This window comes from Pseudorasbora parva, chromosome 13, assembly GCF_024679245.1.
Source record: "Pseudorasbora parva isolate DD20220531a chromosome 13, ASM2467924v1, whole genome shotgun sequence".
NCBI lineage: Eukaryota > Metazoa > Chordata > Actinopteri > Cypriniformes > Gobionidae > Pseudorasbora > Pseudorasbora parva.
The window spans coordinates 33,492,495-33,506,061 of record NC_090184.1 but is presented as its reverse complement, the minus strand read 5'-3'; the positions used below and the strand labels follow the sequence as shown (position 1 = coordinate 33,506,061).

At 36.0% G+C, this 13,567-nt stretch overlaps 1 protein-coding gene across 1 annotated transcript in view; it reads left to right on the top strand.

The window, feature by feature from the left end:
* Positions 1-10,035: 10,035 nt before the first annotated feature.
* The window catches only part of slc44a5b (solute carrier family 44 member 5b), a 51,634-nt gene continuing 48,102 nt past the window's right edge, over positions 10,036-13,567 (top strand). The window contains exon 1 of the mRNA XM_067414060.1: positions 10,036-10,253. Within this exon, the coding sequence (XP_067270161.1) occupies positions 10,217-10,253 (37 nt within the window). The 5' untranslated portion in view covers positions 10,036-10,216. The remainder of the gene's footprint in view (positions 10,254-13,567) is intronic.

The following is a 13,567-nucleotide window of genomic DNA, read 5'->3' as shown; positions in this document are numbered from 1 at the left end:
CCTTGAGGCTGAGACTTATGGCTGAGGCTGTGGTGACAGGAAGATAGTTGGTGATGTGTTTGGCATAAAATTCAAGTTCTGAATAGTCTTTCCTTTCTGAGGTCACAAACCGCTGCTCTTCCAGTGGACGGACAGGTACATTTTCAGAATGATCACACTGAAAAGCAATCAAATCTTCTGCCTCTCTGCCTTTATATATCTCTCTAATAAATGTTTCATGAGTTTATTTAATAATCTGAAATCCTAATCACTGCAGGCAAAGAGACAGCAAGAAATGTTTAACAAATTAATTATTAAATATAAATATAACAAGGAACGGAATTGGGAATTAGGAATGGAATAAGTTGAGGAATTAATCACACACTGAAAAAAGCTGTGTTGATTTACACAATTTAATCATGTGCATCGGTTTCCCTTGAATCAATTAAGTTAAACAAGCATAATTTGTTAACATAACTTCAACATCATGGAATGAAGTCATTTTTAAGTAACCCAATTAAGTAATCTCAAAATTATTTTAATATGGCTCAGTAGTTTGCACAAGGGGGCTTAAGACCCTGACTCTTTAATCAAATCACAAGTTTATTTTGTGTTTGTATATTTTTGTGCTCATTGATTGATTTGACGTTGACTTGAACATATCAAGTATGAAGCGTTCTTTAATGACGTGTTGTCTCAGTCCCCAGCCTAAGCAAACGCTCCGCTCTTCTCCACTGTGGTAACCCAGTCAAATTTAAATGGTTAATTATTACAATATAATGAAACATTAAACACTCTTAAACAATATAAAGTCTCTATAAATTAGATATAAAATCTAATTTTGCCAAAAAATACATAAAAAAACACTTAAGTTTAACAATTTTACTCTACTCATCAAGTCCCACGCAAAGCATGTTGGGAACTACAGTTTTAGCAAAAATCATTTTCAAGTACTTAATTGGTTCACATTCACCCCAAATGTAATCTTGCACATTTTACTTGTTTCAAACAAACAAGAAGCCGTGTGGAAAAAAACATATTTTCAAAATAAGAGTCAAAACCATAAGGGAACAGATGATTTGTGACACTGGTCAAAAGTTATTATGAGGAATAATTTTGATTTATTTTCAAGGAATGAAGTCATTTTTAAGTAACCCAATTAAGTAATCTCAAAATGATTTTAATATGGCTCTGTAACAACAATAGCTTTAAATGTTTTTAAAAGACAAAATGTTTTAAATAACCATTATAAAAAATAAATAAAATATAAATGATTCCTGTGATGGTCTAGCCGAATTTTTATCAGCCGTGTGTCACAAACATAATTATTCCAAACTCATGACTGCTAATAGGTTATTAAGGTTTTTATATTTTTATATTGCCCACAGAAGAAAAAAAAAACATAAAAGGGGGTGAGGTCATGTTGGGATGCTTTAGAGGAGAAGTTGTTGTAGTACATTTGGGAGTCTGTTTTTAAGCTGTCACATCAGTCTTTTCACATTTATTGCAATACAGTACGTAACAAATGCAAAAGCATGTCATAAAAGCAAGATGACAACATAAGGTATAACCGTAATTAAAATAAAATATACCTGTCTTCATGGAGGATATGTTCTCTGGCTCTGAAGGCATCTTGCAACAGTTCCAACATGAGCGATTTATAGATTATCATGACGTGAACATGCTATAACATATAAAAGGATGAACTGTTTCTGACATTTTCAGTGTGTGTATAGCTGCTGAGGTCTTGAAACTCTGCCCGCTTCCGTATGCATTTAAAGGGACAAACACAAAAACGGGGCATTTTTGCCACCCTCAAAAAGTGAACATTTTAACATGCTATAAAAAATTATCTGTTGGGTATTTTGAGCTGAACACACACACACACACACACACACACACACACACACACACACACACACACACACACACACACACACACACACAAACACACACACAGGGGACATCATAGATTAATTTAATCTTTACTTTTTAATTCAAAAGATTTGTTCCAAATTGTTGATTCATCCAGAAACAAAGCAAGTTAAGTCTTTATGAGTGAGTAAAAACCATGTTTTTAAATACTTAAATAGACAGCCATTAACATTCTGATAAAATCTTTAGTAAATGACATGTTATTTTGATGAGTTGTCTATTCAGAATTTTGTGAGGACCGCGCGGGCATGGCCAGCTCTAACTCTACACCACTAGGCCCTGCACCCAAGAAATGTTCAAGAATGTCTCCATGAATATCCATGCACCAGCTATTTTAAGATCCTGAAGCAGATGGAGCAAATCAAAACCCAACAAGTGTCTGGCCTTTTTACCTGGCAACCTGAACAGATGAGCTGTCTCCTTATGAGACAGTGGTGATCACACAGAGAAGCAGGGGGACACACTTTGTGAATGTTAATATATTCATAGAAGTGAAGAAAGGAGCTCACCCTGAGTCTCACACGATGAGCAGTCGAAAAATGGTTTATCTAAGGGCACCTCAGAATAAACAGAGAATGGAGCAGGTGTTTGTCCTGCCTGAGGAAGCTATCTGGTCTCAATTTATCCAAACCATTTAATTACTGCTATACAGCCGATAGCTTCAGGGGGTGAAAAATACCTCAAATTTCAATCAGGCTCTCAGACCAAACTGAATAGAAGATATGTGAATATTTAAGATGGGCCATTACTAAATTACTATTATGAAGAGCAGCCATTTTATGTGACTTATTTGCCCACAGATCTTTAGTCTTTAGTCGAACTAGTCTGGTATATAATGAGACCATTCATAATGATCGTTTTGCCCCCAAAAATATCACAAAAAAGGACTGAGGCTCACATTGTGAAACAGGTTTTTATTTGTACCATTTAAAAGGTTGGGCTCATTATGATTCTTTAAAAAATATATAATGCTGCAAACAAATTATATTTCAAATAAATGTTGTTCTTTTGACCTTTTATATTCATCATAGATTCCTGAAAAAAGTATTAATGTTTCCACCAAAATATTAAGCAGCACAACATTGGTATTTCAATTTCAACATTGGTAATAATAAGAAATGCTTCTTGAATCAGCATTTTAGAATGATTTCTGAAGGAACATGAGACACTAAAGACTAAATATGTAAAAATGCAAAACTATTGTTTTGAAATGTAATAATATTTCACAATATTAGGCTACTGATTTTACTGTACATTTGAACAAATAAATGCAGCCTTGTTGAGCATAAGGGACTTCTTGCAAAAGCATAAACATATTCAATGTTTGAATTGTAGCCTAGCCTATATGGTTACACATAGCCCTAAATTTAATTTCAAAAGCATTTTCAAAAAAACATTTAATAAAAGTGAGGTTATTTGGTGAGTGTTTGATAAATAGATTCTCGCAGACGTCTGTTACATTCACAAAGAGCAATCATATCAACATTAAAGGCCCCCTGAAATCAAAATTTACATTCTTTTTAGTTTAGAATGAATATGTTAGCCTAGCCTAGAAAATCTATCTGCCGCGAGTGTCGTCTAGAAACTCTCAATACACTTCTGAGCTGTAAACGGCAAACTCTGGTCGGGCTTAACATAATGACGGCCGAGTTGCGTTTGCGTGCTTCTAGTAAACACAAAAACTGGCGAACGGCGGTCTTTCGAATCAGCTTTGACCGCGACTCTGGAAGACTTGGAGTTAAGCTTTTCTCTGAGAAAAGAACAAAGAACGGCACTGAAGTCATTCTTAAAAAGGGAAGATGTGTTCTGAGGTTTGCCGACCGGATATGGCGAATGTTTAATCTATCAACGAACTCCGCTTCACGTTGCGCTGGTTGGTTGAAGCGCTATCCAATCACGTGCAGAGGGAGTTTGAAAGACAACCGTTTATCCGGCCCCTTGGAGCCCTGTCTATGGTGAGTTTCCAGACCAAACATCTTGATGTGGGTCTGGCTTATCAGGCTAAATAACAATGACACAATTTGCATAAAACTGCGGCTTTACCGAGCTGAAAGGGTAGTCGAACTGTGTTATTAGCAAAACTCTATTGGCTGTTTAAAAAGAGGAGGAGCTGCCTGGTCCTGTTCTGTTTTCCTGTTTTATGGGGAAAATATGGCAACACATAAAATAATGCTGCGCAATTTAATGCACTTCAGTGGGCCTTTTCGTATATTGCTGGGTACGATAAAAATAATATTAGCGTAAGTATTTTTGTCTTTACAAAACATGATATTGCAAGTATAGGCTACCACCAAAAATGTTTTAATTAAATTTGATTAGCCCAGAAACTAGGCCAAAAACTCTTTAAAACATTTGAAACATTCACACATGCTGATACAATTTAAAAGTCGACATGAAACGGAAGTTGCATCCCTATTTCCCTATTGCAATTTATATCAGAATGAATTTTATTTTTTGAGTTTGTCCATTGGGAATTGTTTGGTAGGTTGTGGTTTGCTATTGCTTTAATGTTATGTGATTGACAATAATGTGCATGAATAATGTAAAATTATAATAAATAATAATATATTATTAATATAATATTCCATAAGAAACAAGAATTTGACTTTAAACATTACATAACTAGTTAAGAGACATTTTTGTTGCTGATCTGTTTTTGCCTAGTGTGTCCTTTTGTGAGTTATTCGCCAGAGCTGCTTCTTGGATAGTGTACTGTTTTGGCTTTGGCTCTTCTCTGAACAAGCTGTGCCTGCAGTGTCACTGACAAGCACCTTTGGTCCATTTATTCTAGCCCATCAGCATGCCACGGTCTATTCTCAGAGTTTGTTGCTCAGCAGTGTAGTTTATATTATTCCTTGTATTTTGAAGCATAAACAACTCATCTTTTAAAGACTGGACATAAGATAAATTATTTAAACCTTAATACTGTCATCCTGAGCACAGTTCCGATGAAAGGTTCCCATAAGTGTAAAAATTCACACAAGATGCAACATGTATCAACATGTTTTCTTGGCACAGCTCTCAGCTCATTTTAAACACATCGTTACGTACATGCAAACGTGTGTGTGTGTGTGTGTGTGTGTGTGTGTGTGTGTGTGTATGTGTGTGTGTGTGTGTGTGTGTGTGTATGTGTGTGTGTGTGTGTGTGTGTGCGCATGTGTGTGGAGCAACAGGAGATTCAGGACTTCTAAAGACAGGTTTTATTCACATAAACATCAGACAGAACACCAAACACAGTAAGCGTAACTTTGACCGGACAAGGAGAGAATGAACAGGAACTTAAGTACAAACACAGATGACTGGCTCAGGGAAGGGTACAGGTGATACAGATGATTAAACACAGCTGAACAGAACTCAATAACAAGCGTAAACATGGGGACAAACAATTGGCGGGAAACAGAGACAAAATAACATGTGACAAGAGTGAAAAACACAACAAAAACAGACCGATGTGTAACACACACACAGCATACACTGCAAAATTATATGTTCAATAAGTTAAGACCACATGTGTTTTTAAATTATTTTAACTCATCAAAATAAGTTAAGAAATGTTACACTTTTTTATAAGTTATACAGATGCAGATGCAACTCATTTTTTAAAGTCAGTTTAACATAATCTAAGAAATAACTTAAACATCCAAGTCGATTGTACTTAAAAATTTCAGGCTGTGACTTTTATTTTATTTTTATTTTTTACAGTGTAGCTGATTATTGTTGCTGACCATTTCTATCGCTTTATGACCACAGTGTACCTACACTCTAAAAAATGCTGGGTTAAAAACAACCCAAGTTGGGTTGAAAATGCACCGACCCAACAATTGGGTTGTTTTAACCCAATGGTTGAGTTGTTCTTACCCAGCAATTGGGTTGTCTTAAGCAACATTTAACCCAACCACTGGGTTAAAACAACTCAACCACTGGGTTAAAACAACTCAACCATTGGGTTAAAACAACTCAATTGTTGGGTCGGTGCATTTTCAACCCAACTTGGGTTGTTTTTAACCCAGCATTTTTTAGAGTGTATCTTCTGAGGCTACTGAGGCTAGCAGGATATGCCACAAAGCTCAAATCATGGTTTATTGAACATGACAATATTCTCAAATGGCCTTCACAATCACCAGGACTCAATACAGTAGAGTACCTGTGGACATCATGGATGTGCCGCTGACAAATCTGCAACTGTGTTATGCTATCATGTCAATATGGGCCAGTATCTGTACATTTCCACCACCTTGTTGAATCTATGCTAAAAATAATTAAAGGATTAGTTTACTTCCAAATTAAAATGACCCACACAATCAGAGTTATATTAATAAATATCCTGATGAGTTTTATTAAATATTTCAGTTCGTGACAATATCCTTTATACTTAATTTGTTCCTATCGGTACCTTTATCATTTTGACCTGCAGACTTTCAGGACAAAGTTGCTGCTGCTGCCTAATTTTGCAAGGAAATTAAAGATTATTATTGCTTATTAGACCATTTACTGGAGTCTTAATACATTTTTGATTGACTGGCCTAAAGTAAATGTATAGCAGGAACTAAAAATTAAAAAACAGACAGCTTATTGTGTTAGGTTTGTTTTCCAACACATTTCACTGCATTACTGTATGCAACAAATCAGATTTTGAACTTTCAGATTGCCTAAACCAGGGATTTTCTGTTCAGAGCGCTGCAGTGCATATTTTGTATGTTTTAACACTTGATTCAGGTCAGACATGTTAATTTATTTACATTGGCATCTATCACAACACATTACTGCCATCAGGTGGTGAAATGCAAACTTTGGCAGCCACAGTAAAATAATCACTTGCATTTCAACAGCTAGTTTATTCGAATTTTTCATGTTTTATTAAATGTAAAAAAAAAAGATTTGATATGTTAAAATTATATAGGCCTATACCTTAATAGTCACATAAAGTTAGTTGTTTGTTTAAATAGATTTTAGTTCTTAAAGGGTACCCGACCAAAAAAATATATATATTTTATTTATTCATTTATTCTTTACTCACCCTCATGTCCAGAAATGGAAAAAGTACACAGCTTCATTACTTGAGTAAAAGTAAACATACTACTGGTCAAATTACTCCATTACAAGTGAAAGTTGTAAAAACAGATTTCTACTTAAGTAAAAGTACAGAAGTATTTGTTTTTGTTTTTAAAGTAATTAAGTATCAAAAGTAAATTTCCTTTTTTATGTCAATGCATCATTTTATTATTGTTGTATAAATGCACACTATGCCATCATAGTTTAAGCCAGTCAGTGATGCTTCATCCGACATCCTAGCATATGACTAACTTAAACTAATTTATATTCTTGTATAAAAGTTACAAAGCTCTTTACAAAGCTGCTGTCACTTTAAGGCCGAGTGTGCACGGATCCAATACACTGATACACATCTGATTTTCTCCCACCTGTTTACCTTCACTTAAGACAATCAACTTTGTTTATGTGAATACTCGCCAACATTTTGACATCCGTCTTCTTCCATTTTGCTATACCATAAATCAGTGTTTAGAAAAATACTGGTAAATCATTGAACTTCACGTGACCCTACAAGAGTGATTCCTGATAGGCTTTCTGCAAAAACACAAACACCTTTTAAAGAAGAAACAAGTCATCCTCTTGACTTTCAAAGCTGCAACAGAAACGACTTTTGACTTTGAGGATCTTGATAGAAATGTGGAAATGTACGATATTTGTCTTTTAATTGTATTGAAGTTAAAGTCAAAGTTTCCAGAAAAAATAATACACAAGTAAAGTACAGATACTCAACAATTTTACTTAAGTACAGTACTCAAGTAAATTTTACTTAGTTACTGTCCACCTCTGCACATGTCGTTCCAAACCTGTAAGACTTTCGTTCATCTTCAGAACACAATGAAGATATTTTTGATAAAATCCGAGGGTTCTCTAACCCCTCCATAGACAGCTTTCACTTTCAAGGTCCAAAAAGGTAGTAAAGACATTGTAAAAATAGTCCTTGTGACTACAGTACGTCAACCTTCATTTTATGAAGCGATGATAATAGTATTTTTAGCGCCAAAACCACCCCCAACTAATTAATTCAACAATTTCTTAGTGTACACAGTGCAGCATTTACTGTTCACATGAACATTATAAGCTGTTTACACTAAAAATTAAGGTTTTAAGTTTGTTTTTTTTACAGTGTGTGGTTGAACCACTGTAGCCTGGCTCTAACCCTCCTACGTACATCCGCTTAATTTTCATTTTCCTTCAGTACTACGTCTGGGACTGTGTGTATTCTTAAGTTTCTCCGAACAAATTTTTACTGGTCCAATCAGCGAACAGGGAGTGTCTGAGACCGATGATGTTGATGTCTGAGTTGTAGTTCATTAATGGTGCTGGCAGAGAAAGATGCGAACGAAACCATTCATTCCATTGCGGCACCGCAATAACATTCTTTGCTGAGGTTTGTTGGTGGCCCTCCTCCCCAACAGGGTGAATTCGGAAAAAATGTGATTTTCCTAGCCTGACAAGCCAGACCCACATCAAGATGTTTGGTCTGGAAACTCACCATTGACAGGGCTCAATCCGAGTGGCAGGATAAACGGTTGTCTTTCAAACTCCCTCTGCACGGCGTGCACGCAATTGGATAGCGCTACAACCAACCAGAGCAACGAAGGTGAAGCAGAACTCGTTGACAAATTAAACTTTCGCTGTATCCGGTCGGCAAAACTCAGAACACATCTTACCTTCTTAAGAATGACTTCAGTGCTGTTCTTTGTTCTTTTCTCAGAGAAAAGCTTAACTCCAAGTCTACCAGAGTCGCAGTTTCTGTGTTTACTAGAAGCATGCGCACGCACAACTCGGCCGTCATTATACGGTTGCGCTTTGCTGTTATTTGGATGCATTTCTAGACTTGTATTTCTTTAAAATGCTTTACAAGTATTTACAAGAGCAATATATTTCATCACCGCTCAAACAAATTAAAGTAAAAGCACGTAAACATTTGAATTGGTCCGTTATTTATAGCAGCATTTATTATCACACCAAGCTTATGACCTGTTATTTACAGCATACAATCATGTTACGGACCACGCGAGCAGCGCATTCACGATCATAAATCTATCCTGTCTACCGTGACATGAATAAATCAAAATCTGAAAGCACAGTTTTAGGTTTTATCCTATGGTTTTATCACTGAGGCGGCCTGCAAATTTATTTTGACGGATTTCCATGTGTGAAATAGGTGAAGGGCGCATGACATAGGCCTACATCACGACCAAACGTTAGCAATTGGTTATGGCAGATACAGAGAGGCTCTGGGCAGATCCAATAGGTTTAAACTTCAACAGTAAGTAAACGCTTGTCAATGGAGAGTGGTCAGACATGAAATGTACGAGAGTCTGGTAAGACCAGGCTAGAACCACTGTACACTTTTTTTTTTTTTTTTTTTTTAAATCAGGTCTCCAATTGAAAATTTTCTAGTGACTGATCACATCTATTTTTTAGTTGGCCAAATTTAATTCCTGTTAATTAAATTGCATCAATTAGAACATTTTCAATTGGAGACCTGAATTTTTTTTAACAGTCACATAGACTATTTTCTTTACTACCTTTCTGGACCTAGAAAGAGCTCTCGGATTTCATCAAAAAATATCTTTGTGTTCCGAAGATGAACAAAGGTCTTACGGTAATGACATAATTTTATTTTTTTGGGTGATATAATCCTTTGAATAAATGTAGTTTTATTTTAGGATGGCACAATGCAAGCAAACCATCAACAAAACAAAAAAATCTTTAGAGACAACCTTACTACATTATTTAGATCTATTTAACTTACATGGTCGCTAATCGTTGCCACAAGGCCATACTGTACATAAATCTTCACAGGAAACTTTCGTATTGTGTCGAGCAGCACAGTGGAATTTCAAAACACTGGCACATTGTTTTCAGCTGATTTACTTCGCTCTCGTGTATTCGCTGAAGTGTTTTCTTGTGCTTGCCTGAGAAATGTCTCTCATTTTCCCACCAGTCTTACGATATGTCCCGCCTCCTGAGGTCAGATTGGCTTTGGCGAGACGATGCCACTCAGCGATTGGTCAATTGAGGCGTCACTCATACAAAGACCGCCTTCTGCGTGCGCAGTGTTTCACTGTTTTACTGCTGATGTTGGATGGCGCTGTAAACACAGTGACGCGGTGTTGCGTGGCCCAGCAAATCACCGATCACGGTTGTATTTGGACGAGTGCTGGAGACGCTATTCACGTCCACAGCTTCATATGAAATCACATAAACAAAAGACACGCGAGGACTGCTCGTCGGAGGTGCAATGGCAAGGAAAAGTGCAATTCCTCCTTCATACTATGGTAAGAGCAGCAGCTTGTGAAGCGCTTTAAATCAAGTTTTTGCAGTGAGACAGTGACAAAGGGAACTGACCTAGCGATGCTGTGGTGTTCAACCCGAATCTTTATTTTAAGTGTTGGCTGTTTTCTCTCGCCGTTTATATTTTAAGAACATCTATGCAGAACAAAAGCTCAACGGATATTTTTTTTAATTCAGATCTGAGTTAGGTTACTTCGTTGTTGCAAAACTGGTTGGCGTGCAGAAAGCGCAGATTCGAATTCTGAATTCGCGAAGGATTTTTGTGTCATAGAAGTTAACGGGAGAGTAACCAATAAGAGCAAGAATTGGAATAACAGAAAACATATGGTGTTTAGCCTACTCCGCAGGTTTTGTGTCTCAGTGCTGCACAGGTCCTAGTAGCACAATGTGGCTAGACCTTCAAATAACTAACTTAATTGCTATTTACTGAAGTAGGCTAATTTAGAGTTTTTAAAGATGCACTCAATATTGCAAATTAGAGTTGAACACAAACAAATATATTGTCATTTTTCAGAAATATGATAAAATTACTCAGATGATAACTATAACGATAAATATAACGTACACACCAAAAGACGATATAACGTTTTCTATATTATATCATCGCTTTAAATTCGGTTGCATTCTCATTTTAGCTGTCAATATTTATTTTTTATCTAAGGCTTAAAATCGTTTTTTCATTATAGCTGTGGAATGGACTGCCCTATTAGAAGAGTTTTTAAAATGTTATAGTTATTATCCTTGGCTTGTGAACTGCCCTTAATAACTGTTTTATTCTACATGGAGTGGGTCGCCCCTATGACCGCCGCCATATTGCCATCACATGACCAGTTGCTCCGCTGCTTTAAAAGAACTTTTTAAAGTTGGCTGTATTCCGATTGCCTTTCACTTTTTGAACGTTCATCAGCTGAAAAAAATTATGCAAGTGATCCTAATGATATTGCACCTTTGTGTCATTAACCTTGTATGACAAGTGATCAAATTCCTGGAGTCGCTGTTTGTAGTCGGCATGTTGATAATATTTTTTTTAGGCTGAATCCAAAAATTTGTTATACACTCATGTGTTTATTATGATGATAAACAGATTAACAAAACAACTGAAGTGGCAGCAGTCCAAAAAACACATGCAGATAAATGTAAACCAGAGCTTTCATGCCATAGGGATGCATCTGGTACGCCTACACACCCATAGCCATTCAGCATAACCAATCCAAATAGAGTTGTAATTATTATCATGTGATATACTGCATCTGAAACTCTATTTTTAAAGCCTAGATGCCTCACCATTGCAGTGCTGTTGAAGTGTCAAAGAACGAAGTTTTCTTTGTCACGTAAATTGTGCAGGGAGCAGCTGTTTCTTTGACTCACTTGGGCAGGGTCAAGCTCTTTGGCCTTTGCTTCATGTATTGTTAAGTTCCCACGAGCCACTTATCAATCACAACTGTTGTCAGCTAGAATTGGGAAATAGTCTGTGGAGAGAGATCAAATTCATGGGGAAAAGAAATATCAGATATGATGTGGAGGCATATGGTTGTTTTAAGGCAGCTTGTGTTTTTTTATTGTCAGTGCAGCAATCTGGCATCTGGTTCATTTCCAAATTTTGAAAGAGATTCTGGTATGCATATTTTTTTGGTTCTTGTGTGGTTGTTATCACGGCAGTGGGAGTACTGTATACTGATGTGATTTACAAAGGCAGTGGTAATATAGTTAATTTAAAGCTGAACTGTGTGGTTTCAAATGTCTGAGGCAGTGGAGCATTTGAATAGGGTCGGAGCTTCAGTTGACCTATGTTTGGGTCAGCTGTTCTGTTTGAGCATCTCAACTGCAATCCAGAACTGTTTGCTGAGAGAGAAAAAAACCTAAAATACATGAGACACGTATTTATCTATAAGCGGTAAGAAAACATTTCCTTTGACTCTAAAACACTCAATGCAATGTGCAATCCAAAAGATGTATAAATACGGAAAATTCCTTCAGTACATTGGTCCCATTTTTTAAAATACAGACTTTTCATATATTGTAAAATTACAAGGATTCGAATCTATCTACAACAATGTGCCAGTGTTTTCTTAAAGGAATGGTTCACCCAAGAATTCTTTCATTATTTACTCACTGAAGTATAGGGCTGTCAATGAATATTCTAAATTCGAATATATATTCGAATAGTTTTTAAAAAACGAATTTCGAAGGTGAAAATTAATAGTCGAATAAAAAAAAAAAAAGTTTCATGTTTAGCACAGCTCCCCCGGAGCGTTCAATATGCTGTAAAACTTCAATTAATATTATTAATATTTGTTTCAATCACTGAATGAAGCCTGCTATATTTGGGACAAGAGTCGCGAGTCTCGCGACCTTAAATTGCTTGCACAAAACTCTTGTTCAATACTCAAAAATGTGTTCATTTTAACCATTATCCGCAGAGAGCGCGAGGGTGAGAGAGAGGTCTGTGCTCTGCGGTCTTGGCCATTAGTTAATTTATATATAATAATTATATATAATAATTATATAATTTGTAATAACAATCTACTTGTTTTTGTGTAAGTAATACGTTGTCAAATATGTATAAACTTAAAAAGACAAACTATACAAGTAGTTATGTCTCTTTGTATTCATTTGTCCTGTTAATGGCGTAATGCACGTCATTGACAAAATGCGCACCCAGATATTCGAATAGTTTGAATATACGTGTTTGTTTTAGAGGGAATATTCGAACGTCATTTTTGAGCAATTTTGACAGCCCTACTGAAGTATGACTTTCTTTCTTCTCTGAAATACAGTTATTACGTAAAATCAGTATGTGAAGGTAGTACACATGGGCAAAATGATACCATAATGGTATCATAAAAGTTGTCCATACATATGACTTGTCATGGACTATTTTCCAAGTCTTCTAATGTCATACAATAGCGTTGTGTAAGGAAAATGAAAAATCTGTCATTAATTACTCACCCTCATGTTATTCCAAACCTATAAGACTTTGGTTTATTTTTGGAACACAAATGAAGATATTTTAATGAAATCTGAGAGATTTAAGTGCCTCCATTGACAGCTACACAACTACCCTTTGACGTTTCAAAACGTGTATAAAGAGATTGTACAACTAATCCATATGAATTGAGTTGTTTAATCCAAATTATCTGAACAGACATGGTTACTTTATATGACAAATAGTTTGACTAAACCACTTTTTGAAGCATCAGAGTATTAGTTGTGTAGCTGTCGATTGAAGAATTTTGCTCCGATTTCATAAAAAATATCTTCATTTGTGTTCCGAATATGAACGAAAGTCTTTGTGGGT